The sequence below is a fragment of the Aphelocoma coerulescens genome, chromosome 21, assembly GCF_041296385.1.
Source record: "Aphelocoma coerulescens isolate FSJ_1873_10779 chromosome 21, UR_Acoe_1.0, whole genome shotgun sequence".
Classification (NCBI taxonomy): domain Eukaryota; kingdom Metazoa; phylum Chordata; class Aves; order Passeriformes; family Corvidae; genus Aphelocoma; species Aphelocoma coerulescens.
In genome coordinates, this window is record NC_091034.1 from 8724156 (window position 1) to 8749217 (window position 25062).

Consider the following 25062-nt stretch of genomic DNA (forward strand, 5'->3'; position numbering starts at 1 on the left):
CCATCATACCCTCTCTACAGCCACTTTAAGGGAAGCCTGGTGATCTAAACCTTTTAACCTATTAAAGATGATTTTCCCCAATTGAATCAGACCCACCACAGGTGTAATAACTAATCATTTAAACTACACCTGCTATTATGTATTTTTAAGCCATTATGCATGTTGGATAGATGATAATTCATGTTTATTGCATTGTCCAATGGATCCGTTTTGCCTACACTAGCCTGATTAATGTATTTAAAGAAATAAGAGATGCAATTTAAAAGAAAAAAAACATTGATGGAATGCACTGAGGAGTACATTGAAAGTGCCATTAAACCCATCAGAACTTTGCTCTCTGACCAGAAATGCATATTTGAAGCATTTGATTCAAACACGAAGTGAAACTTAGTGATTTCAGGAGTGATGCTGTATTTTCCCTTCTTTTTCTGCTGTCAAAGTTTTGGAAATGTTTTTGGAACTGAATTCCAGAAACTGTATTTTAAGATAAACTCTTAAAGACCTGTGTAGCATGGGTCTAGCATATTAGGATGGTTAATTTTAGCTCGAGAGAAGGGAAGTAATCTCTTCCACTGGTTCACAGGGATGTGCTGTTAGCATATTATTCCTCATGATGCCACAATCGGAACAGATGTCTTTGTATAAAAGTAGAGCGAATCACTGGTGCAGTAACATGTAATAACGTGTATAACAACATAGGGCAGTATGTGGAAAGTGAAACTACCATATGAAGAAAATAATCAAATACCTTTCACTGGCACTCAATGGAAATGTAAAAATCTAGTGCTGTTGTTGTTGATGCCATTGAGTATTATCCCAGACTTTACCCTTTGCTTGGCTAAGTGCTCTGTTCTAGGTGCTCTGTCACCTTAAAGAAGGATGTGGAAGTCAGTCTGTAGACAAAAGTAATCTGTGGCTTTTGCTGGTGCGGAATACAAATTTAACTACTTGCCTACCCATTTGTGTCATTCAAAGTGACTTTTTTGATATTTGGTTACATGATCCAAAATACGTGAAGTCGCTTCTTCTCTAATCATGAGAAGCTGAGGTTTATTTATTGCTTTCAGTAAATTAGAATGATGGCAGAAAAGACCTTAATCTCTTAGAATCTGCTGGGAGCTTTAAGTCAGATATAAAGGAAGCATTCTTACAATAAGCAAACTGTTACAGATCACATGCATTGACTCAAGGTTGGCTTTAACTGTGGGAGCCAACTTAGTTAAGAAGAACACAATATAAATAACAGAAACACCTAAGAATCTTAATGGAGCATTTTGTACAGGTAGAGCTGCTCCAAGAAACTTCTAGGTTGAAACACCATAATTGTACTGTCTGTTTAGAGTTAAACCACAAGCTCTGATACTTGTTGAGCCATCACCAACTCCGTGTGATGGGTGTGTTGCCTTACCTTGCAGTACACAATGCCTAATGTAAAATAGGGATTTGACCATATCTAACTTGGATCTTTTCTCTCTTCTTTTTCTCCAATCCTCCTACCCTCCTCAGATTGTGACAGCAGTGAAATTTTTACAGAATCCACGGGTCCGCCAAAGTCCTCTCGCAACCAGAAGAGCATTCCTGAAGAAAAAAGGTATGAACTCTTAAGGTTGTGATCTCAGTGATAATGAGGGACTTTGAATTAGTATAAAGCCAAAATGTATTGCTGTGGAATATTAGATGTTACGGACAAAGCAATTAGTCTGTCTCAAAAAAAGATCTGAAGTTTATTAGAAATATCAGTCTCTTTTCTTCCCAATTGACTAGTGCAATATTTGCACCAGATGTGGAATTGTAGAATACAAAAGACACATGGGAAAATTTTGGGTTAACTGTTTTCAGATCTTTTCTGCAATGAGGATAGTTCAGAGTTGTAGACTAGCTGGTCAGTTCAAACGTTACTGACACTGGCTTTAGAATGGCCAATTTCTGGGTGAAAAGGTCAAATGTTTCTAAAGGGAGCCAGAGAGAGGCAAAGAGCTTGGTAAAAGTAAACAAGGTCGGGTTAAGGTCAAGCTTGGGGTCAACCTGACTTTCAGGCTGAAATGGTAAACTACTGACTGAGTTTAGCCCTTTTCTATAGCAGGGATAGAACAGATCCTGACAAATCCTTTAATGTCTTAGGTGGAGCATACTTTGGTCATTGCCTACAGAGAATTTATTTTACTTTCTGACTCATAATGGAACTATCTTTTGTTCCTTTTTTTATTTCTTAAGTTTTTATTCCACAACTTGCAGTGCATTCCAGGTGAGGTTCACTCCATATTTTGCTACAGTCCTGGGAGCATATTGCTTACCACAAGATGTAAATAACAACAGTTTTAACTTGAAGTTAATTACATGCATTGTGACGCACTATAAGATGTTGAACTGATACTGAAAATACAGAGTCCAAACTTCAGAGGGGAGTGACCCACATATACATTGAAGTCGTAAGTATTTCAAGGTACATAAAATTCTAGAGCTAAAGATCTTGAGCTTTGAAAAGTAGGGAAGCCTATGAAATACGTGTATTTCTGTTTGGAGTTACGAACTGTTTCTTTGAGATGCCTGAGACCTGAAGTCATGAGATGGAGAGTTCAAGTATATGCACCACTTTGGTCATCTTGAACAGCAGAGAACCTAGAAGGGAATGGCAACCTTGTGTTTTGGCAATGATGTCATGACAAATAGTTCACGGGCACATCATTTTGAGTGTGATCCTCTCACTGCCTGTCCTAGTGCCAATTAAGAAGACATTCCAGTCGCGTAGGTATGTTGCTTGCCCTGCCCTGCCATTAGGATGACATTAAAATTTGGAGCCTGTTGATCGCTGTGCGCCACGAGTTTTTCCTTGAAGTATGTGGACCTACGGGGAGTAATTAATCATAAAAGCTTGGGGATTTCAACTCTATCATCGAAGCAATGAAGCAAGGGAAAGCTGAGCCTAAAAGCTGTGCTGATTACCCAGGGTAACCTGATACAAAATCTATTGTTGCCGAGAGATCCTTAGCCCCCAGTATATCGTGCAATATTATAACTGCCTGATCTTCTTCTGTGCTGACAATGACCAGTTAGTCCTCATTTTCTCTCTCAACACGGCTGGGTTAGAATTTCATTTGCAGAAGGTATTTAGAGCAATTTAGAGACAAATGTCTCTGATGTTTGCTCTGCACTTCCCCACCGCAGGCTTCGCTGAACAGTTTTTCGTATCAGGAGCTCCATCTAATCTGTTTAATTTTAATAAATCCCTGACTGGGAGAAGAGGAAGGGTGGGGAGATGGAAGCACAGAGAAACTGTGGCCCAACTAATACTTCTTATGAATTACTTGGCTAATAATTACTAAAGAGCAGAAATGGTTTGGTAGAACTGTTTGTTTGTTCCTGTTTGTTAATTAGCCCTCCTTCCCTTTGTGCTAATTGTTTTTTTTTTTTCTAAACTTAACCGTAGGAGACAGGAAGGAGCAGGGTCCAGTAGCGCCTGTACCCAGCAGTCAATGGAAATATGTCCATATGGAATGTAGCCTGTGTTCAATGCTGGCATGGTACCTATGTGGGCTAGCAGATGGAGGCAATTATTCTTGAAACGTAGATGTCATGGCTGGTTTAGTCTCAAGTAAACAGGGTTTGGTAGGCTGTTCCCCCAAATCTCTGATATACAGTCCCTGTCATGCCAGTGATAATGTTTATCCCCAGTTGAGGCTGTCTGGTAGAGGAGTCCTCACTGCCAGTTGAAAAAGGTCCTGCAAGCGTGACTTTGCTTAAGAAATTTCGCTTCTGAGACTCACAGAGGTGGTTCTGCCTAGAATTACAATATTTTTTTCTTTTTCTATAAGCATCTCCTTCCTAAAAAAGGCCAATCAAATTTTATTTCCTTTTAGTATTATTTAGTATTTAATACAGGAGCTGGATTTGCTTTAGTACATTTCAGTGAGATGAGACAGGAAAGTTTCTGCAGGATCATCAGCTGGACTGGGTTTGGTGCAACAGTAGTTGTAGAGGCTGAAATCAGGCATTCCTGGTTCTGTGCAGGTCAGGTGGTGCTGAACTGCTCTCTCTGGCGCATGGGGTGATATAGTGTTGATGACAGTTGGGAGAATGAGGGTATCCTGGATTTGTAAAAGGGCTTTCAAAAGTCGGATGAGATTTCTCTATTGTCTTAAGCACTTTTAAACTCCCATATACAGAGGCATTAATGAGAAACATGAAGTTATTAGAATCATTTATCATTTTCTTTGAAGCTTACACTGGCATTTTGTGTAATTTATGACATTTCCTCCTTTTTATCATGAACTTCTTCAGATGAAGGGAAAAACAGCTGTTTCCCCTCAGAGTATCTGAAAGAAAAGAAAGGAAAAAAAGATGCTGTTTGTTTTTTGTCCAACTCGCTGATTCTGCTGATGACATGCCACAGAATCAGCGGCGCCTTGGGAGTAATTAGACAGCATGTGGGGCTTAAACCCTTGTGGAAATGTGTCTGTCATTTAACGGTTGTGCCTCAGATGTCCTGCACTGCCTAGTTACCCATCCGGTAACTCATGTGGCTTATTAATTTTGTGTACTCTGAATCTCTTAACTTCTGGCGAGACAGAGAAAGGTGGTGGAAATGCACTATACATGGGAAGCTCTGTTTTCAGGGTGCTGAATTTTTGGAGCAGAGAAGGGGAAAACTGCTAGGTTACAGACTTGTTCTGTCAACTTGGATGAAGAACTGTTTTCTTAGTTGCTTGTTCTCTTCATCTGTAAAATGAGTACAGTAATGCCTTTCTAGAGGGGGATTGTGGGAACTGATGAAAGCATATGAGGAGCTCAGAAATAATAGTGATGGAAGAACAGAGGTGCATTAGAGCAAGTTAATGTACAATTGTTGAGTTATGTTGGGAAAGTGTCCACTCAGAAGGTTTTTTGCAGTGCATCAGTGTTCCAGAAAATCTTTCCAGTGTCAAGATGCCAGCCTATGGTGATTTCTGAAGAGATGAAAAAATTGTTTAGTTCTACATGCCCTTCCCAGTCAGAACTCAAAGACACTTGATCCCCTGGAAACAAATGTTGTCAGCCCCAGAACCTCCAGTAGAAAACGGACTTAATTTTCTTCCTCTTTCTGTAGTCTGCGTTCTTGGAAGTTGAACCCGCCTTTTCCCCTTTGTCAAAGAAACCCAAGTGAATCACCTTCAGGACCTGAGGGGAGGGGGCACAGCCCACTGCTGGAGGGCTTAAAAAAAGCAAATTCTTCAGCAGATTTCAATTTAACCCTCTTTTATTACTCCTCTTTTTTTTATAATTTAAGTCCATTTCATGAGGCAGTTTGCATGTCCTTGAATGGAATCTCGTTACCATGAAAGCTTTTTTAGCATTGATTTCATAACAGTCTTAATTTAATAGTGCCGTCATTACTGAGAAGCTCTGACAGTGAGGCCCCAGCTTTCCAGGTCACTGACCTTTTAATTACAAACCTTGTTCTGATGGCCAGGTTATCGACTGGACAGCTCCCAGCTCCTGCCCCCAGCATGAAGATGGAAATAACTGCCTTTCCTCCCCCACTTCCAGAAAAGGGAGGAAAAGAAAAGTAACCTCTTGTGTTTCCAAAATTAATTTTCTTCTTCAGCTTTACTTTGTAATTAATTCTTTAACATGTCTCAGTGAAGCTCAAACAGTTTTTGCAAAGGCTTTTCTTGAGAAGAAAATCTAATGCAAGCCAATAGAGTCCAGTGCCAACTCAGCTGGAAAAATAGAGTTAGTAACCTATGGTGTCAGAATACCTATTTAGGCCAAACTGCTCTGGCCCTCCAAACCTTATGCTTTTCTAGAAAGTACCATGTTTGATAGACAAATGTGGGATTAGACTGTAAGTGTTGACTGTTCAAGGAATTCCAGGTGACTTGTCCCTCTCTTCAAACTTGCTGTCAGGATATGGGTTTGAGAGATGGTGAAGAAGAGGAATGAAGGCTTTGTTTCACTGTTGTGCAGGTGTTGGTCTCTCCATAGCGGCTAGTGTGGGCTGTGGTGGATTTGTGCTGAAGATAGTAATAGAGAGGTGTTTTAGCTGTATCTGAGCAGTGCTTACACATAGAGCCAAGGCCTTTTCCACTTTGCACTCCAGCACTGAGGAGGCTGGAAGTGCACGAGAAGTTGGGTCAGCTGACCGCAGCTGACTAAGGGGATGCTCCATATAGTCTGTTCACTGTTTTCAGCACAAATCCAAAACATAGCCCTATACTAGCTACTGTAAAAAACAGTGCTCTGTCCCAGCCAGACCCAGCACAATTGCACAACTGATTGTGTGAGTGAGGCTTGTCCTGTTTTGTACTTGCAGCTCAGGTAACTTGTTCTCTAGCTGCTCACACCAATGCCTGCACAGACCTCATCACTTACACTTGCAAAGCTACAAGCAAGACCTGAAATGCAGATAATCATAGCAAAAATTTATTGCAAGAATATGCTTAATGTTTTAAGCTTCTAGTACAAATTAACACACAGCGAGAGAAAGTTCACTAGCCTAGGTAGAAGCAGGGAGGTGTTTTCTGATTATTTAAGAAGTTTGCAGCAGGTGTTCAAGTAGCATAAAGTAAGTTTAACATCTCATGTAGACTTACAGAAATGACTGTAGAGGTTGAATGGAAGTCAACACATTCTGCATTTTCATGATGATTTTCATTTCAGGATCTTGGAGCACATTGTACCCATTAACTGTGGAAACTTTGCAGCTAGTTGCATGGAGCGTGTTTGGGGATTATAGGGTTATCTATCATTATCAGAATCATTCTGTGATCTAGATGTCACTGTGCTTCCCACTAAAAAGCATCCAACTCTGAGGTAGAGGACAGCAGCTGTTTAACATCACTATGTGATTTTTAGGAGAGGAAATGAAGAATACTTTAAGTGATCTTGCAGAGGGAGCTTTAGGGATAGAGAATGTAATTACTGAGTAAAAAATTTACTAAGATTCTTGAAAAGCACTATGGGATATTTAATTACTAAAGATGGTCGGGCCTCTGTTTATGACTATGCAAGACAGCTAATGTGCCTTATAATATTTTGCTAGGTTAAAGAAAAATGTGTCCTACACCTGTCATGGAAACAGTTTGTTCTTTAGGTGCCTCCCACCCAAGCTTTGGCTCTACACAACCCTGCATAAATAGGGAAATGTAATTGTCTCCCAAAGAGCTTATTAGAGACCTGAAGAATGAAGAGTGAGAGAATGAAAGATGTCATTGCTAACAAACTCACACCAGTTCCTATCTAAACTAACGTTAGTGGTAGTCACATCCATTTGTGGCACTCTGCTGTGTTTGCCCAGTGCTGATAATGTTCAACACAGAGATTTCCACTGCTGGAGTATCATAATGCAGAAGAATAGATGTGCTTGTGATCCAGAAGTTAGTTCCACCTTTCTGTGTTTTGTATTAGTTGCCTTCTTTTTTCTTCCTGAAAATGATTGAGAATCTCTATCCATCTGCTGAGAAGGGGATGTCTTCCTGTCCTGCCACTCTTTCGTATGCTGATCTGTCACCTGCTGTTCAGTACCAGCCTATTCATCATGCTGACTCTTTTTCCCCATCAATTTTACCACTGTTTGTGATGTCTGAACTTGTCATGAGCTTTACAGATTTTCTTGGCTTCTTTGGTGATAAGGAATGTACAGTAGTGCTAACAAAATGTGATAAACTGCTCAGCCTTAGGACATCCTGGGAATTAGATGTGGTGCTTCTTTGGAGTTGTAAGGGTTTTGGGAAGAATATAGTTGAAGAAACCCTTCACTGTCATTCCTCAAGATTTGAAAGGAAGTTTGGAAAAACTAGTCTGTTTAGTCCCTATACACATGGAGAAATCAGTTTATTGCTTGTCTCTGACTCTTGTCCCAGTCACTAGTCATTCATGAGAGGGCAGAAAACCACCTGACATCAGGTTAGACATAACTACCCATGTGATACAGTGTACAAAGGAAGCCAATTCTTTCTTGGCTTGAAAATTATTGATAAATTGGAGCAGACCAGTTTGATTCTTAGGAAGTTGTGCATGCTACAAAATGCTGTTTGTAAGCTTAAGTTTAACAAATAATTGGAATGTCATGGGTTTAATGATGTCTCTCCACTTGGCTATCTGACAGTAACTATGTAATGTAAAAGAGCCGTTAAAAATGGCTTTGCAAAATTAAGTCCTATTTCTCATTGAGTGTATTTTGAGTCATATCTGCCTTGTTTACTGACAAAGTAATGTTTCTATTCCTGGTATCACTGAAAAAACAATATGATTACCGTGAAGTCTATCCTAGAAGACAATGCTAAAATAGTCAGTTGCATTCCAAGGCCTGAAACTGTTAGCCTTAGTGATAGGTAAAAAAGACCCAGCCCCTAAGTCCGACTTGTAAATTTAATGATTTATTTATCATGTTTTTGAGTGAAAGTAAATGCCAAGTCCAAGAGAAAGTAACTTCTGTAGTTACAATCTAAGAGCAGGCATGGGAGATCTGAGGCATGACTGCTTCCTTGGCTTTTGGTAAATTTCTTGTTTGCAGCTTGCCCATCTGTAAAATGGGGTTAATTACCACTTTTGCTGTATTGACTCAGTAAGATTTATGTTAGCTATGTCCATAAACTGCTCTTATATGCTTGTTTCAGAGTTCTGAAATTTGCAGCGTGTGATTTTTGAAGGTACTGCCGTAAAAGCCACACTTTCAGAGAGATTGAGAGTTTACTTCCATCAGCTGTGTATGGGAGGGGAAAGCTACAAACTTTAGAATGTCAGAATGTCAAGGCTCAGGCAGATTGCGTGCAATCCTAATCCAGCCCTGCAGCTTTGACCTTTGAGGAAAGATTCACCTTGAGACAGTTGAAGAAATCTATGTACGTTTGTATAAAAATATTTCTGTGACAGAAGGAATTTGTTTTTCATGGTTATCAAGCCCCGGGTTTCCCCACAGTCTTCTCAGAGCAAGTAAACGAATTCAGCTTCTGACCTGCTCTGAGAATGAACCTGGTATTCTAAGTCTAAAGAGACAGCCTTCCCTCTTGAGGCTAAAACAAAGAGTGTAGTTAGGATAATCTGTGGTGTTTTTCTGCTGAAATCCATCTCAGACCTAATGATACTTTCCTGCTAGGAAAGATAAAACAAGTTCTTGTATGAGATAATTCTCTAGGATCTTTCAGACAACATCTCTGTTCTGTTTAAAATTATGTCTTGGGTACCCGTGAACATGAAATCCTACAGTTTGCTTTTCTGCTGCACACTGTTCCCTTAGTCTGGAGTGCAATCACTCTTTCCTTAACTAAGAGGTTAATTTAGTTTTTGGTTCATTCCTTGCTATTCTTTCTCCTGGAGCCTAGCCCAGGAGCAGAGCAGAGAATTCATTCTCATGAAACCTGAGGCACTCTGAAGTAAAAGCTGTTGACTTTGTCATACCGTGCAAATGTGCATTGCTTTTAGCAAGACAATAAAGGGTAAATGGGGTGATCTCTGCTCCTGTAGAGAGGTCAGGTGGTTACATTACACAATCTTCTAGAGCATCTTGCAGCAAATACATGGGTTATATTAAAAGTTGCAATCATATCATTTTTTAAAAGTAAATTGCTGACCTTATGCAGTGGAATCAGCTTTATTGAATTTCGCCAAAAATGCGTTTATAATCCCCCCACCCCTGCATACACATGATATTCATGTCCTTGCTGCCCATGTGGAAATGTCCCTTTTTATGGTGATAAAATTAAATTTGTCTTTGTCTCTGCCTTGCCTCACCTTTTAAGATTCCATCCTATAGAGACACCAGTGGATATCCATACCAGAGAATGAAGATGGGCAATATCCCTGCATGGCTGGCTGGCTGATTGTGAGCCAACTACCATGGAACAAATAAATAAGCTTTTCACATTTAGAGGACAAATAAAGCTGAGGACAGGTCTAATACAGGTATTTTTCTAGGAGTGTTGAGGCCTTAGCATAGGTAAGAATTTATTTTGACTTGGAAGTACCTACACTTTGCTTCTGGATTTTTTCTAACTGCTATGCAATATGAAACGTAAAGTCCACTAACAGTTACTGTGTTACTTGTAGTACTGTGTTACGTGCCCTCCTTCAATAATAACTAACCATAAAACTCTCTGGGCTTTGGCCACCTGCAGCCTCCTTCCTGAATTCACTTGAGAAAAAGGTGTTTTGTAGCATGCTCAAGAATTTAACACACCTATATCCCATATTTCTCTGCCACTTTGCATCTTCAAAGTACTCTACAAATATTAGCTGACTAAGCTTGTGACACTTTTTGTGAAATGGCAAGATTATAAAATTAATTTAAGATTATAAGATTAATTTAATTAATTACATTTTTTCTTCTTCATTAGACCCTTACATTCTTGAAACAGTTTGCAAACTCCACATTTTAGTGGGAAACAGAGGAAATACCATCCCCATTTTAGATGGGGACACTGAGGCAGATATATTAACAGTTAGAGCTGAGATAATTCTGACTGCCAACCATAGATCTATAGCTATAACCATACTGTGCCATACTGTCAGTGTGATCTACTGATGTATAGAATTTTCAGTAAAATTACTTAAAGCATTTTCATGTTTATCCACCATTCCAGACCCCAGCTGCTTTGAGTGTTGGTGGAAGAGGTTAAGCTGGTTTTATTCAATAAAATCAGCACAAACTGTCTAAGTAAATGAAGGGGTAGATATGCCTCTGCAGTGTCCCTTCTTACAGCATCCCCCAGTCTGTGTTTTTTATGTAGTGTTTAAAAGACTGTTGCTCAGAGGTACAGGGAAGAATATCAGAGTATCATTACTCCTGCTCTTCAAGTAACCAGGAGAATGCAGCTGTTAAACTCACGATATAAAACACATGTTTAAAAGATGACTCTGTATGTGTTTAAAAAAGAGAGTGAGAGATGATTCAAGGGAACCAAAAAATAGCAGGTTCCATTACTGTAATTAAATGGCAGCATTTAACCTATCAGGCCGTTGCGTGTATGTGAGAGACGAGCAGGGAGCTGCATTTGAAATGATCACTGTCTTCCTTGGGGGATAGAGTAGTTAAATAATTTGTTTGTGAGGTGTGAGTTTAGTGTCGGGTAAAGCAAATGCTTGTGTATGTGTGTCTCTTAAAGCTGGGATAGCTGAGAATGGTATTTAGCAGCATATGCACTGTCAATAGGAACACAAGCTGCTCTTGCCCATTTGTTTGGTTCTCTGCAGAGTCAGGGCCTCACCTGCTCCCACATATTTCATCATAAAAGGAGAGCTTTTTTCATGCCAGGCCACCTGAGACAGACAGCAGTAGCAGTAAAAGAAAACCAGGGAGGAAATGGAGAAAGAAAAGAATCAGAGTCAGTTTGGTGAGCTTTATCTCCTGTGGTGCCTGTAAAGGGTAAGTTGTTGTATGTGGTCCCTGCACTTGGCACTCAGGAGTCTGGGGGCTGTGGCATCAACCCTGGGGACAGGGGTTGAAGCTGCTGCTCAGGGATCTGCGTCTTAAACAGTACATCAAACAGTTGCTTCCCCTCCAACAGTGTTGTACCTGTGCCTTGCTTGATTCCTGTGCTTTGACACTGTAGGGTGCAAAGCCACGTGGAGAGAGAGGGATCTACAAAGAGCAACCTTGGCCCTTCATCACTGACCTTGACTCTGAACAGCTCTTTGGGCAGACCTGTACAGTGATGTTGATCCACTTTTTGGCATCCCAGAGAAGAGACACAGTCTTATGTAGTGCCCAGAAGGGAGTATCTTCCCATTTTTATTCACTCCCTTTTTATTTGTATGGTGATTCCTTTGTTTAGGGAATATTTCCTAGCCCAGGAGCTCCGAGAGTTATACTTTGAACTGCTTCAGCTGCCTCCCCTACTGATCTGACTTGTGTTATATTGCAGGAACATGCCCATAAATGTTTTTTAATATTCACTCCAGTTTCTGTGTAAATTCTGTATAGCCACTCCCATTTTAACTCCTGGGCTGGAATTTTTGTGAGGCTTTAGAAGACAAAAGACAATGTTAAAAATATAAATATTTCTGTATTTCCTTATGGAATATTCAACCCCAGTGACTGGATTTTGAGGGCAGCACTTGGCTGAAAGGAGACCAGAGAAATGCCATGTATTTTAGCACCCAATCAAAGTAATGCATGAATTTGAGTCCTTGATGAGAGTTAGAAATCTGAAACTATTTCCATAGATGATCTACCAAAAAAAAAAAAAAAAAAAGGGATAAATATGTTATTTGAATAAATTATTTGTTGGAAATGCCTTACCTAACTCAAGTGCATATAAGGCATGTGTAGATTCTCAAACCTGTCAGTCTTTGCACATGATTGTGCCAGTCTGAAATATTTTAGAAAAGATACTGTGTAATATTATTTCTCTTTCACAGACGTAGAAACTGAGGCAGATGGAGGTTAAATGGCCTACACAAGGTCAATAGCAAGGCTGGGAATAGAACACAAATGTGTAGAGGCTTTTTATTACACTAATAAGGGAACTCTGGAGGTGTGTTTGGCATGGTAATCGGAACCCCAGAGAACTAGAAGCAGTTAGTATGTTCTGTGCATGTCCCGAGGGAGCAATGATGAAACTCCTTTTCTACCTTACCACTCCAGTTCTCCGTGTGTGGTCACCATAGTTTTTACACCACTTAACCTCATTATTTTTAGTATTGTTAGCATTAGTTGTCCTTTGGGCGCTTAATCCAGGCTCTTTAATTTTCTCCAGAGCCCTGAAGAGGCTCTGTGGAAGGCACAAGGGGAGAAAAAAAGGCAATAAACAAACCAAAAGATGAAAAATGATCTTTTGAAACTTCTATTTTGTTGACTTGTCCCCTAATGTTTTTTGTCTTTGTTGTTCTTTCATCATGAAGGACCCTGCTTAAATGTCTAATCTTGGTTTCTTAAAAGTTCATTTGCTACTGTTTCTTTCTTCCCCACCCAAGATTAACACCCTGTGTGATGACATAGATGGTTGTTGTCTAAATGGATGTGATGTAACCAACAAAATTGTGTAGGGTGGGTGGAAAAATATTTATATACTTGTGTTAAAAATTACAAAGTAGCCTTGTCTTTTAAACAGAAAGTATTCCAACACTGTTACTGGCAGCAGCAGCCTTTAATTTTACAGGTGGCTACCTTTCTAGTAGCATTCAGCAAACAATATTTTAATGGCATGTAAAAAATTTCTCAGAAACAGAAGAACGAAGAATGAGGGTGATTTATAATCTGTAATGAATTCTTGCTGACATGTCTTTTTATAATAGTGTTGTAGCATCTCTGTCTTTCTGGGGGAAGTGCAAACCAGATTTACCTGAAACATTTGTACCATAATAATCAAATATGTAGCATTTAGATGTAATTTTCTTAATTCAACTTACCTTCTTAGTGTGGTGACTCCCTGACTCCCAGGTGTCTAACACTGATTCCCCTTTATGGAAATTGGTTTAGAGGAGCCAAGATGCTCTATAACGTTGTGAGAAAATACCTGTCAGAAAAAGGCATGGGTTCATGGCTCCTCACCCAGTGCTGGTTTCTTTACATTTCCATATGTTTTTCCATACATACTTTCATGCATTTTTACATTTTCTTAAAACGTGCAGCTGTAGCTAGCTGCGAGTTCTCTGTGCTCCCCATAGCAACTTCCTGACAGAGGGGGTGTCCAGTATGCCCTGTCATACAGTGTGTTCAGTGTTTCGTTGTGTGTTCTTCAAACACTCAAACTTCATATATAGACAGTATATGTACTTTATATGGTTTTTCCTTGTTAAGTCTGTACAAATGGTCTAAAGTTTAAAGTAGAAGAGGAAAGAAATAGCATTGAGGCAAGTTGCTCTTTACATTTCAGTTCACCTTAGTCTGCAGAAGCTACTCTGTGACTGGTTTTGTCTAAGGTAGAAAATAGCCAAGTGCCCTTGTTAGTGTGTTTGGGGCAATCAGTAATTCCAGAGTAATGCAAGGAAATGGAAATGGTGCATCAGGACAGACTTTCCCATTCTTATGTATAAAACTAAGTAATCCTTCTGATATTTTGAAAAATCTGGTTAAAGAATTTCTTATAATGGCTTGAAATTGTTCTTTTACAGGATTCCTTTCTTTCTTTTGAATGCTGAGTTGGGCAGAAAGAGTGGCAGGTTCTAGAACTGCAAGCCAGCCCAGTCCAGTAATCCCAGATCAGCAATGACTGATCCGGAGTTCCACGTAAGGGCCAGGCTTTGAGATCAGGTCTAATACAGTCTGTCCTCAGCCCCATACCATGGAAAGGCCTGGGGATTCTTTGCTGCTGTAACAAAGAACTTGGAGTTACAAATGTCTGGTTGACTGCAAATCCCCCTGGCCATCTCCTTCTGAATCAGCACTGGAATTCTTGTGACATGCTGGTTCAAGTTGTTGGAAATACAATTTAAAATTGGTGCTCCAAAGGTAGATCAAAACCAAACCTCCTGTATTGCCAGCATTTTACCTTACTCAAATTTAAGACTACCTCTGGCTTTCTCTTTAGAAGCTCCTAAAGATAATATCATAGATCAAAGAGTAGCCAAAGGCTAATCATTTTGTTACTATTGCTCAACAAGCTGCTTAACAAAATATATTTTGTTCACACAAAATAAATGGATCTGAAGCACAAATGTTTTCTGTCACTGCTCTATTAAAATCTGTGGTAAGCTTTATAAGCTATGGTAGTGTGTGGGTTTCTTAAGGGCTGTGTACCAAACTGTCCTGCTTTTGGAAATGAACATGTAGGAGAAATTAATATCCTTTCACCCTTACAGAATGTTTCATGTTGTAGTTCCCGATTTAATAGGAAATTGCATAGGCCTGGTGTGTACTCTGGGCAAGTTAGTTCACTTCTGTGTGCAGGGTTTTTCTTTGCAGGCTGTCTTTCCTTCACACAGACTGTTGCATGCTTTGGGTCTGACTGGCTTCTGTGGTCTGCAGAGTACCTGGCGCCATAGCTGCCTAGTGAATGCCTTTTGGGATCTCTCAGGAGTATTATGATACAAATAATGAGGATCAAGAACCATCACTGTGAGACTTGTCTCTCTGCAGGAATAGCAGCAAGAATTTACAGGTCACAGGTTGGATGTGCTTGGAAACTTACTAGTTTAGTGTATCTAATACTTGTTTTCTCGGAATGCCTGGTCGTATTTCTAGGGAGGTTGTCAGTTGTGGTAACGAGTCATGACAGCACTATGGTTCCTGGAGTAGTGTCTCTTCCATCAGCTGGATTTTTTGCTCTCTAAGGACTTCCTTTAAACAAATGTCAGAGCCCTGGTTATGTACTTTTCCTGATAGACTACTTTGGAACCGGTATCCTGGCATAGTCTTCAAAGCCTTCAAACCCCAAGTAGGGTTGAAATTTTTTTTGAAATAATTTTAAGTATGCAGAGTTTTTTGTTCTTATATAGTGTTCTCACATCATGAACTGGCTGAATGTATGTCCTGTGTTCCTGTGTGGCAACACTGGCTTCCAGGTCAGTCACACACGTTGTGTCTCCACCTCTAGTCTTGCAGTAGACAAATGGATGTACTCTACCAGTGTCCACTCAAAGGAGGCTTTCTGTCAGGTACTGTGCTTATGTTTGTGTCATAATAGAAAGGAAAAGCTGGAGGCAAGAGACATAAAAATAAAAATATCATCACAGATGATGATAAAATAAAATCTCCCTCCATTTTTAGGAGAGATTTTTATTTATCATACAGAAAGACTTGTTTCTTCTGTCTTTTTTGATGACCATGGTGCTCTGAGAATGATTCTGTCAGACAAGTCTTCAGAAGAAGATACCCAAGTTTGAATTTATTCTGTGTTTTTGCATATACTTGTTGTGTAGGAATGTAAATGGGCTTTATAACAAAACTTCTGGTTCTGTAATTCAGGTTGGTGAGGACTTTTGGACCTGTCTTGCTTGATTTAGAGTCATGTTGCTATCTCCTTTTTTTTCTCTGTTTTGAACTATTTGTGGAGCAAAAATTATGCCTGTTGAATTGTGCTGTCTGCTGCCTGAAGATTTGTTGTAGATTAATTCAAAAAAGGGGTGTCCAAATCCTGTTGAGGCTGTGATAGCACTCCATCTACTGGGACTTTGGCATTGCAGAATCCCGAGCGTGAGTCCTATTTTTGTCCTGCATGTTGTTCCTTGAATTCTCCTCTTAGTGCCTTGACCCCTCAAATGTAAAGCTTAGTATTGGGAGCTTTTACTAAAGGTATTCCTTCCTTCCTTCCTTCCTTCCTTCCTTCCTTCCTTCCTTCCTTCCTTCCTTCCTTCCTGCCTTCCTGCCTTCCTGCCTTCCTGCCTTCCTGCCTTCCTGCCTTCCTTCCTGCCTTCCTTCTTGCCTTCCTGCCTTCCTGCCTTCCTCTCTGTTGTGGAACAGACATAACATACTTCATATAAGCAAGGAGCACATTAGAAGAGGAAGACCTGACCTCTCTTGCTGCAAGTGAAACTGTATTTTCCCTGCCTTGAAACTACCAGCATTTTGGACTGACTTATAATGCTGTAATTTATGCTATGGTATGCCTTGTGATATTACAATGTCCTTTTGCCTTTGTGTTTGATTTTTTCCCCTCTGATAAATTTTAGTGGGTGTTTACCCAAAATGCCCATAGGAGAGCGAGGCATTCTCCCTGCTGTTTGCTGCCTCAGAGAAGGAATCCCATGCTTTTTTTCCTCTCCCATTAACCTTACTGCAATTTTTTTTTCTTTTTCCTCCTTGTTTTGAAATAGTATTAACATGGGAGATATTTTTAAATAGAAACAGGAAGAAAACATGTTTCTTATCCATATGGATACACGTTACACACTAATGTGAATGAGTGACCAGAAGCACCCTTTTCGTTTTCCATTTTGAACTTCTCATATATATAAAACTGAGAAGAAAAGTTGTAGTACTTGTTCTGTTTCTTCCATTCCAAGACATGCTAAGCAAGTCACTTGCCCTTTCTTATCAGAGTGAAAATACTTTGATCCAGTTTTCTGAAGACAATACTCATTTCATAAGAATATTTAGACAGTAGAAAATAGAGAGGATTTAGTTTGTTTGTTTAGTATTTAACCAAGTGAATAAGGCAGATTAGGGGAAGGGGAGACACTGGACCCATAAACAAGGTGATATATAATATTTTTTTTCGTTCTCCTTTTAAATAAATACCGATCAGCTTTATGTTCAGAGACAATAGGAGCCGTTGGCTTAAATTTGCAGTTTACTGTATTTATGGCTGTAATATCAAGGTGCTGCCGTCGTAATTTCATGCCCCAATGAGAAGAGCAAGGTCGAAGCAAATGCTTCCATCGGCATCTGCTAACACACTAACTCATAAACAAGGCCCGGCTGGATCAGGTGGCACGGAATAATACAGGCTAATGAAATACAGCACAGCTTTCCATTACTGTTAGTTTTTACAGTGTCGTCATTACGTGTAATTTATGTTTAAAAAATTCAATTTTATACAAGGCTCTGGGAAATAGGGGTCTGCAGGTCACCCGACGACTTTTAACGGCTCTGAGAGTCCTTATTGCACTCTACTGTTCCAACAAAATGTTAATAATAAATAATAAAAAAATCCTCTTTTACTTTTTCTCTGGTTTGCATATCTTGCTCTGTCTTTTTAATTACAAGTGGCTAAGGAGAGTTTGGGGCTCTAGATGATGTCAGGAGTTATCCCCTTTGCTGATGCTCCCAGAGGGGGGTTACTATCTGCTTGCTTTTCTTTTGTCTGTCTATCAATCAGCCGGGATCCTGTAAATGGAGTAAACACAGCTGAGGAGAGGGAGATACTTAACAACCTCTCTCCCAAACCCTCACCCTCTGACATTGCCCTCCTCTCCTCCATTACACTTCATTTTATTATAGACTCCAAAAAGCTTAGCCAGGAAGAGGAACTGCTGCTGTATTTATTTATTTATTTATACTTGTTATACCAAAATACTTTTTATTTTAACCTTTTCATTCCTGGCTGGCTCACTGTGTAATTCCTAGCATTGCTCTGTTAGTCTGATTTTCCTTCCTTATTTTAGTGCTGTGCAGCTGAGATTAGAGCACCCTTATCAGTTCCGATTGCTGCTTAGTCACCCTGATGGGTTAAAGTGTATCATGTTTCTGAAAGATTGCACTTGCATAATTAACAGTCTTGTAGAGGAATAGAGCTGTAAGAATTCAAAGCTCTTTCAGCAACTTTTCAAATTACTTTTATTTCTGCATTTTTCAGCCTGACAGTTGAGACCAGTCCATGTCCCTTTGATGTGCGGGTTCCTTTACTAAAGTTTGAGCTGGAAGTGCAGTCAGCAGGATGTTTATATTCAAATGCAGTGTCTCAGTGTAAATCAAAGGAAAAAAATCAGCATGATGTTTTTGAAACCTTAGGTTTTATTCAAATGTTGGGTTGGGCTCAGCCTCACGAATGACCATGTGTGAAAGAAAATGGATCAGGAGACTTTGCCTTTTTGACCTTTTTGAAATACATTCAGCTAAGCACAGAGTAGGATGTAGGAGACAGATTTGATAACAGTCAACCAGCACTGCATGTAACTGACTGAACAGGTGTAATCATTAGTCTGGATCAGATCCCAGAAGGATTTTATGATGATTCTTTTAAAATGTGGCCATGTTCTTTCTGAGCAGAGTTGACTCAGTGGCTTCCAGGAACAGAAGTGTAATGTCATTTCAGTGTGCTGACCAGCAGATCTTCCTTTTAGTCATGTGGTACCAGGCACTAACTTCAGGTGGTCACATAGGGTCACATAGGTCACAAGTTGTCCTGTCCTACTTTGTTTTCTCCTTAATAGAAAGTGTGGGGGGGAAAAAACAACAGCTGCCACCCCCTGCCCCATATCCTCTCCTGCCTTTTGTCCCTGCCAAAGGGTTGGTGGGAGGGTTGCTTCAGGGTGGTCTTTTTGAGCGGTAATAAAGCTGGCTTTGGAAACCCACAAAGGAACTGAATTTTTCCACCACCTTTCCCTATTATGGCAGATTTCTTAATTTCACCTAAACAGAAATGTCTCCCCAAAACTGATGTAGGCTTCAGGTTGTGAAAATCTTATGTGAATTACTGGACTGAGCAGTGTAAGGAGGAACATAATGAAGAAAAATATATTTTCAGTGCATAGGATGGGAAAAAGGTTGTCACTAATATGTCAGAGCCTGCATCAGAAGGAGAAAAACCAGTGGCTCGTCTAGTTAAGTTCATGGAAGGGTTTTACATTGCAATTATTGCTGCAGTGTTTTGACAGAAAACAGGTAAAACTCACATCTCCTGAGTTTTATTTTCTGACTGCCAGCGGTTCAGTTCTGACCTTGGAGCACTTCTCATATCTGTATGTCTCTCACAGATGTCCTCTTCCTCATCTGTGAAATATGGGTAACAGTACTGTGAGTACTCCTCTACTTCAGAGTGGTCACAAGAGGAACAGTATTTTGATGCACATGAGGTCCTTAAACAGTAATAGATATTATAAAAGGACATAAACAGACAGTCAAGTCTTAAAAGTTCTTGTACAGAAGAGCTCTTTATACAACACCCGAGGTGCAGGCACCAAGAGATGCTTGTGACAACCCATTTCGTTCTCTGACTTGCTCTGTTTCTGTGTTTGACTACAATTTACAGAGGCTGAGTGATGCCTGCAAATTGAGTGGCAGCAGTGACAATCAAAAAAGAGGGTCAGCAAGAGCCTTTGAGTGCAAAACAATTGTGAGTGCTGGATTATTCAAATCAACACCCTGAAGCCTGAAAAGGAATTTTTAAATCTTTGTGAAAATTATGACATTCTTTGCAATGGCTGTGGTGCTGTAGAGGAATGAAATGGATGGTTGGGGGAAGGGAACAGGTTTGCATTCTGTGGGGCTCTGAAGACAGTTTCCGTGCATCCTTCTCCTCAGCTCAGTCCTTGCTCAGTACCCTCTGCGGTTAGATTATTCCTTGCAGATAGCAATCAACTGGAAGGAAGTGTGTGTCTAATTTGCATGAGATTATTTAAAACAAAAAAAAAGGTCTGCATTAGTCAGGGTGATGGTAAACAACGCAAAGAGATGCCTTTTATAATGTAGCCGTGGCTCAGCTTTCAAAGCCAAATATAATTCACTTACAATTGGCAGTTTCCTTTATTGTTCCTTTTAACCTTTTGCATTCTGCATGGACTTGATCTTGCTTCAGCCGCAGAACAACGAAAATGTTTGTTTTCCAAAGTGTTGGAAAGTGGATTTAGAGCAATTCCACTGTTAACTGAGGTGATTTTCTTCAGATACCTATTTGAGAGTTATACTAGACACAAAGCTCCAGTTTTTGTGACACTGCTTTTGCATCCAAGGGCAGTGGTATTATTTTTGGCTTGCCAATTTCTGCTAGGTTAGAACAATGAATGAACATGGATACTTTTTCATGTAGTGATAGGACTGTGATAAAATAAAGCGAGATGAGATATTGGAACAGATGACACTTAGATCTGGTTTAGAAATTCACACTTCTGTATGTAATGAATATATCAAAGTTGAATAATTTGGGCATGGAAAACTCATACTGTGTGCATACATGTGTGTAGGTGGTGAATTTGAAAAAAAATCATTCCAAAGGGAATTGTGATGAGTTGGCTATAATTGCCTGAGGAGAGAATATCTTAGAATATCTTGTCCATTTTTGTTACTGTGTGTGAGAAAGGACCAGCATGAAGACAGGTATATTTCTGAGTGCACAGATGACTCATCATTACTCAGTGTCCACCAGGTAGACTTACTCCATATATATGCTTAAGGAATCAGCTCCAGGTCTCCCTTGATCTTGAGGCCAAGATGACAAGGCCTTAAAAGCATCTTGTCCAGATGAATGAAGAGGTTTTCCAAGGTGATGGCAATCCCAGTCTTCTCTGATAATTGAGAAGGGATGTAGTTGTGATATTCTTCTGTCCAATGTCACTAGTACCATGGCCAAGACCACAAGGCAGCAGAATAGTCAAGGGAAGTAGTAAAACTTCTAATTTGTACTATACTTAAACCAGGAATTGCAGTGTCAAAGGCTTCCCGTCGTTCTATCATTCACATCAGCTTTTTCTTCACAGCACAGCAGGGTTTAAATGGAAACAGTGATACTTGTCCCTAGTTGGCAAGATCAGAATAATCCTAAAGGCTCCTTTTATCTGCAAAAGATTTTAGCTTTTTTTCTCAAACAGGATGAGAACATGGTGTGGTTAGGACAGAACAGACATTGTTTTCTGCCCTTTTTGCAGAATGAAGATCCTCCATTACTTCTAATGTTTCTAAGTGTTAAAGATTTGCATGGAAATAGAACAAAATGCCACATTTGCAGCCAGCAACTAATGTTGTCTCCATCTTTATGAAATCCAGTAGTTGCTGGTGATCTGCAGTGTTGGTATCTGTTTATGGATTCTACATTGAATTAATGGTTAAAACAGTTTCTTTCTGATTGGACTTTGCTTTTTAACATGTATTAGACACCATAAATACTGCTTTTGTGAGTAGAGCAATACACTGAGTTGTGTTTTTCTGCCTTTTATTACACTCACTGTAGGTCTTGTTCTATATTGTTTCATGTGGTTTTGGTTCCTTACTATTTGAGCCATGCATCAAATACAAGTGACAGGGTGATTCTGTCGGATTGCAGGACCAAAGATCAGGAACTTTTGGTTTCTGATACTGTTTCTTACACTGACAATATTTTGTTGTTAAAAAAATCACTGAACTTCTCTGAAATGCTCTGTGGAGTAGATGAATAGTGTCTCACAGGAACTCAGTTTCTCACATGCTCACAGGAATAGGGAGAAGATCTGTTAATAGTTATAAAGCCTTCTGAATACCACAAGCATTGTGTTAGTGCTTATGATATTAAATAACAGTTCTGAGACAGACTTGTGTATTTATTTCTGACAATATTGTTTGTGCTACAGATTATTCTGTCTAGACCCCCAGTATGCAGTGAAGTTAAAGATCCTGAAAAAATTTCTTGAAACTTAGCTAATATGCCCAGTGGCCTGACCATTTTCTATATTGCATGTCTCTGTAATGTTAAAAAGCTTAGTTTTTTAAAGGATTCAGTTCAGGAATTTCGTCTACCAACAACGCTTTATGGATCTCGAATGGGGGTGATGGAGAGAAAGTATTCCCCCCATTTTTCTCCCAGTGCTGTCCTGTTCATACCATTTTCCTCACTGTGCTTAGTCCCTACAAGAATCATGTCTGCCTCTTATCTTCTAAATCTCTCTCCTTAAATCCATATTCTCACTTCCCACCTTTCTGAATGTTTTTCCATGCACTCTGTGTATGGTGAAAGGTCCCAAATCCCTTCACGTGTTCCTCCTAGCAGGGACACTGGGTTTTTATGTGCTTCTGTGCAGGAGAATAACACAACAAATGATACACAGCTGTCCAGCTCCCACTTCATGGTTGCCATCTGAGTACTAGATTCTTTTTTAGAGAATGTTTTCTGCTGTTGGAAAAAATAATCCAGCTGTGCTTCCTTCTTCAGAGATGCTGGTCATCATGAGTCCTTTAGCTGCTTTTCTTTTCTCCCTCGTAGGCCAAATTCTTTCCATATGTTGTGGCCAATTACAGATGGTCATCCTGGCGTTTCCTGATGGCAGGAGTCACTGCAGCAACGTGTACCATGTGTGCAGTGTAACTACAGCTCTGTGTGAAATGAAAACCAGGCTGCCCTGGGGCAATCTAATCATGCACCAATGGGCCGGGGCAATGCTCAGCTGAAAGTTTGGGTTTGGCCTTGTTTTGATCTGTTTTGTTATAGTTTTATTTCCTCCTTACATTCTGTGTCCCATTCATACTAATCACAGTCAGTCCTGATTTTTTTTTCTTTTTATTTCTGCATTTGTCATAAAATAAAGCAAATTATTCCCGTCTTCGGAAACGATCTAGACTAATTAGTCGTCTAACCCAATAATTAGTTTTTTGTTTCCCTGTCTGTTTTCATGCATTATTGTTAGTTTTTTCCCCTCTTTTTTTTTTTACACCATTACAGATTAAAATGAGCCACATTTGCAGTTGATGGTATCTTTTTTTCGGGGGAAGAATGGAGAATTGCAATAGAAAGCTACTTCAAAAGCAGCAATAAACTCAAGGATAAATTAAGGAAATTGAATGAGCCACATTTGGAAGCAGCATTGAGGCTAATATTCTGTCGCTTAAGGTTAAATTGCAACAGAGAAAGAGAGAGAGGGAGACATTCCAGTGAATCCAAAATTGGGGAGGCATTACTGCTCAAGTCAGTGCCAAAATTCTTTGCAGCTTGAAAGGGTTCTGCCTGGCTTGAGAATTTAATTATGTGTGCATCAAGTGGGTAAAGGTGCTAAACTGATTTCATTTCCTCTGCTCCCCCAGGCCTGACAGATGAAGAAATCGACCTGGCTTTCCAGCAGTCGGGCACTAGCACGGATGAGCCACAGTCCCCAGGTCCTTCTACACACCCGGTGCCAGCTCAGCCTCCTCACACCATGGTGTATAGTAAGTAACACTTCGAAAAATATCTGGTCCCAATTGCTTTCTGCTGTGATTTCTGCAGCGATTTCACAGATTCATGTGCCACATCCTGGATTTCAATTCAACTGATGATACTTTTTGTCATAATCAGATACCAAATGTTACTTTGAATGCACTTCATGGTTGTTGATGCCTGTGACAAGATCATGTTACACAAGGAAAATGAGATACAAATGATCACTGTCTACAAACAAATGTCATCCATACCAGCCAGTGACACCTCTTGACCTGAAGGTGGATAGTCAATGCAAATTAGATTCTGACACACTGTAAGGACGTCAGAAAAGCACTTTGTCTACACGGGACTCAGTCTTCCCTTCTAAAACTTGGAAAACTTTTCTCTCTGATCTTAAATAATCTGAGGTGTAACAGCAGAAATTCTGTGTATACTATGTGGATGTGATTGTATGATTTTTGTGTACAAAATACGCTCTCAAAGAAATTTTAAAGTCCCAACATAATCTGTGTAGACTCAAAATTTACATATATATTTGCATTTTAAAACAAACCTCGCAAAAAAGTATCTAAGCTCCAAACAATAAAAACCAAAGTACACACCATTAAAAATCCATCAAAAGAAGCTGTTCAGCTCACATGTGTGTCTGGTAGTTTGAAAATCACTTCACTTACCTGCCAAGTATGAAGAATAGGATTTTGTTGCTGCTCTTAAACAGCTCTGTGGCAGATATTGACTGATGTAACACTCCATTAGGGCTGTGTTTATTAGTTTATGGCACAGGTTTGCTATTGCTGGAGACGATACTAGACTTGCTTTCTGAGTTTTTAGCTGCTCTGGTTTGGCACAGTTTTTGTGGTAGTATTGGGCTCAGAACTGGAATATTTCTGGCTGTTGTATTGTGTGTGCTGGTGAACTCCAGGGCTGAATTCTGCCTCCTAAGCTAATTCCTGTCTGCTGTAGTCCACAGAAAATGCCAGAAAAGCAAAATCTGCTGTCTTGCTGTAGAAGCAGGGCCAGATCCCTCTTGGTGCTGTCCATTGCTCTTTCAAATAATTCTTACCACAACCCAATACTGGAAGAGTTCATCTTCCCTTATTTCAGTGTTCCACTAGTATGAGTAGAGCAGGGGAGCAGCATGCGCTTCAGCCTGGGAAACACTGTCATCGCTGTTAACCCTGGCAGCTTTATCACTCTTTGGTTGTTTTCCTTTTGCTATTTTGGGTTTCTTCAAAGCAGCAGCTCCCACTTTCTTCTTGCTAGGTAAGAACCTTCACTAAAATTTCAACATCAGAATGTTCCCAGTAACAGCTTGAAAGAGAATTTTGAAAGTATGATTCTGTAATGCTTGGAAATCAAAGGTTACTAAAAATACTACCAAATACAAGCCTTCGCAGGGGTTCTAATTGTAAACTGATGCTGTAGCTTTGTGATCTGGTTGGTGCTTTTTAAATAATTTGAACCCAAAGATTTTCCCTGTGAGGCAGTCCTTTTCAGCAGCCCCCACAATCAGGAAAGGGGTGACAATGAGTTTGTTAGGTATTGTTCCTCCCCACTCTAGCTGTTTGTTGTAGACCTTCTATTTAAGCTTAACTTCTAAATGGATGTATAAAAAGAATAAATAGCTGGACATACATGGTATTCGTTTGACCAAATACTTGTTTTGGTT

General features: G+C 39.8%; 1 protein-coding gene across 1 annotated transcript in view; it reads left to right on the forward strand.

Annotated features, from left to right (window-relative positions):
- Positions 1 to 25062, forward strand: part of PEX14 (peroxisomal biogenesis factor 14) — a 70897-nt gene that overhangs the window by 31836 nt on the left and 13999 nt on the right. The window contains exons 3-4 of the mRNA XM_069034638.1: positions 1507 to 1591; positions 23279 to 23401. Coding sequence (XP_068890739.1) covers positions 1507 to 1591; positions 23279 to 23401 — 208 coding nt within the window. The remainder of the gene's footprint in view (positions 1 to 1506; positions 1592 to 23278; positions 23402 to 25062) is intronic.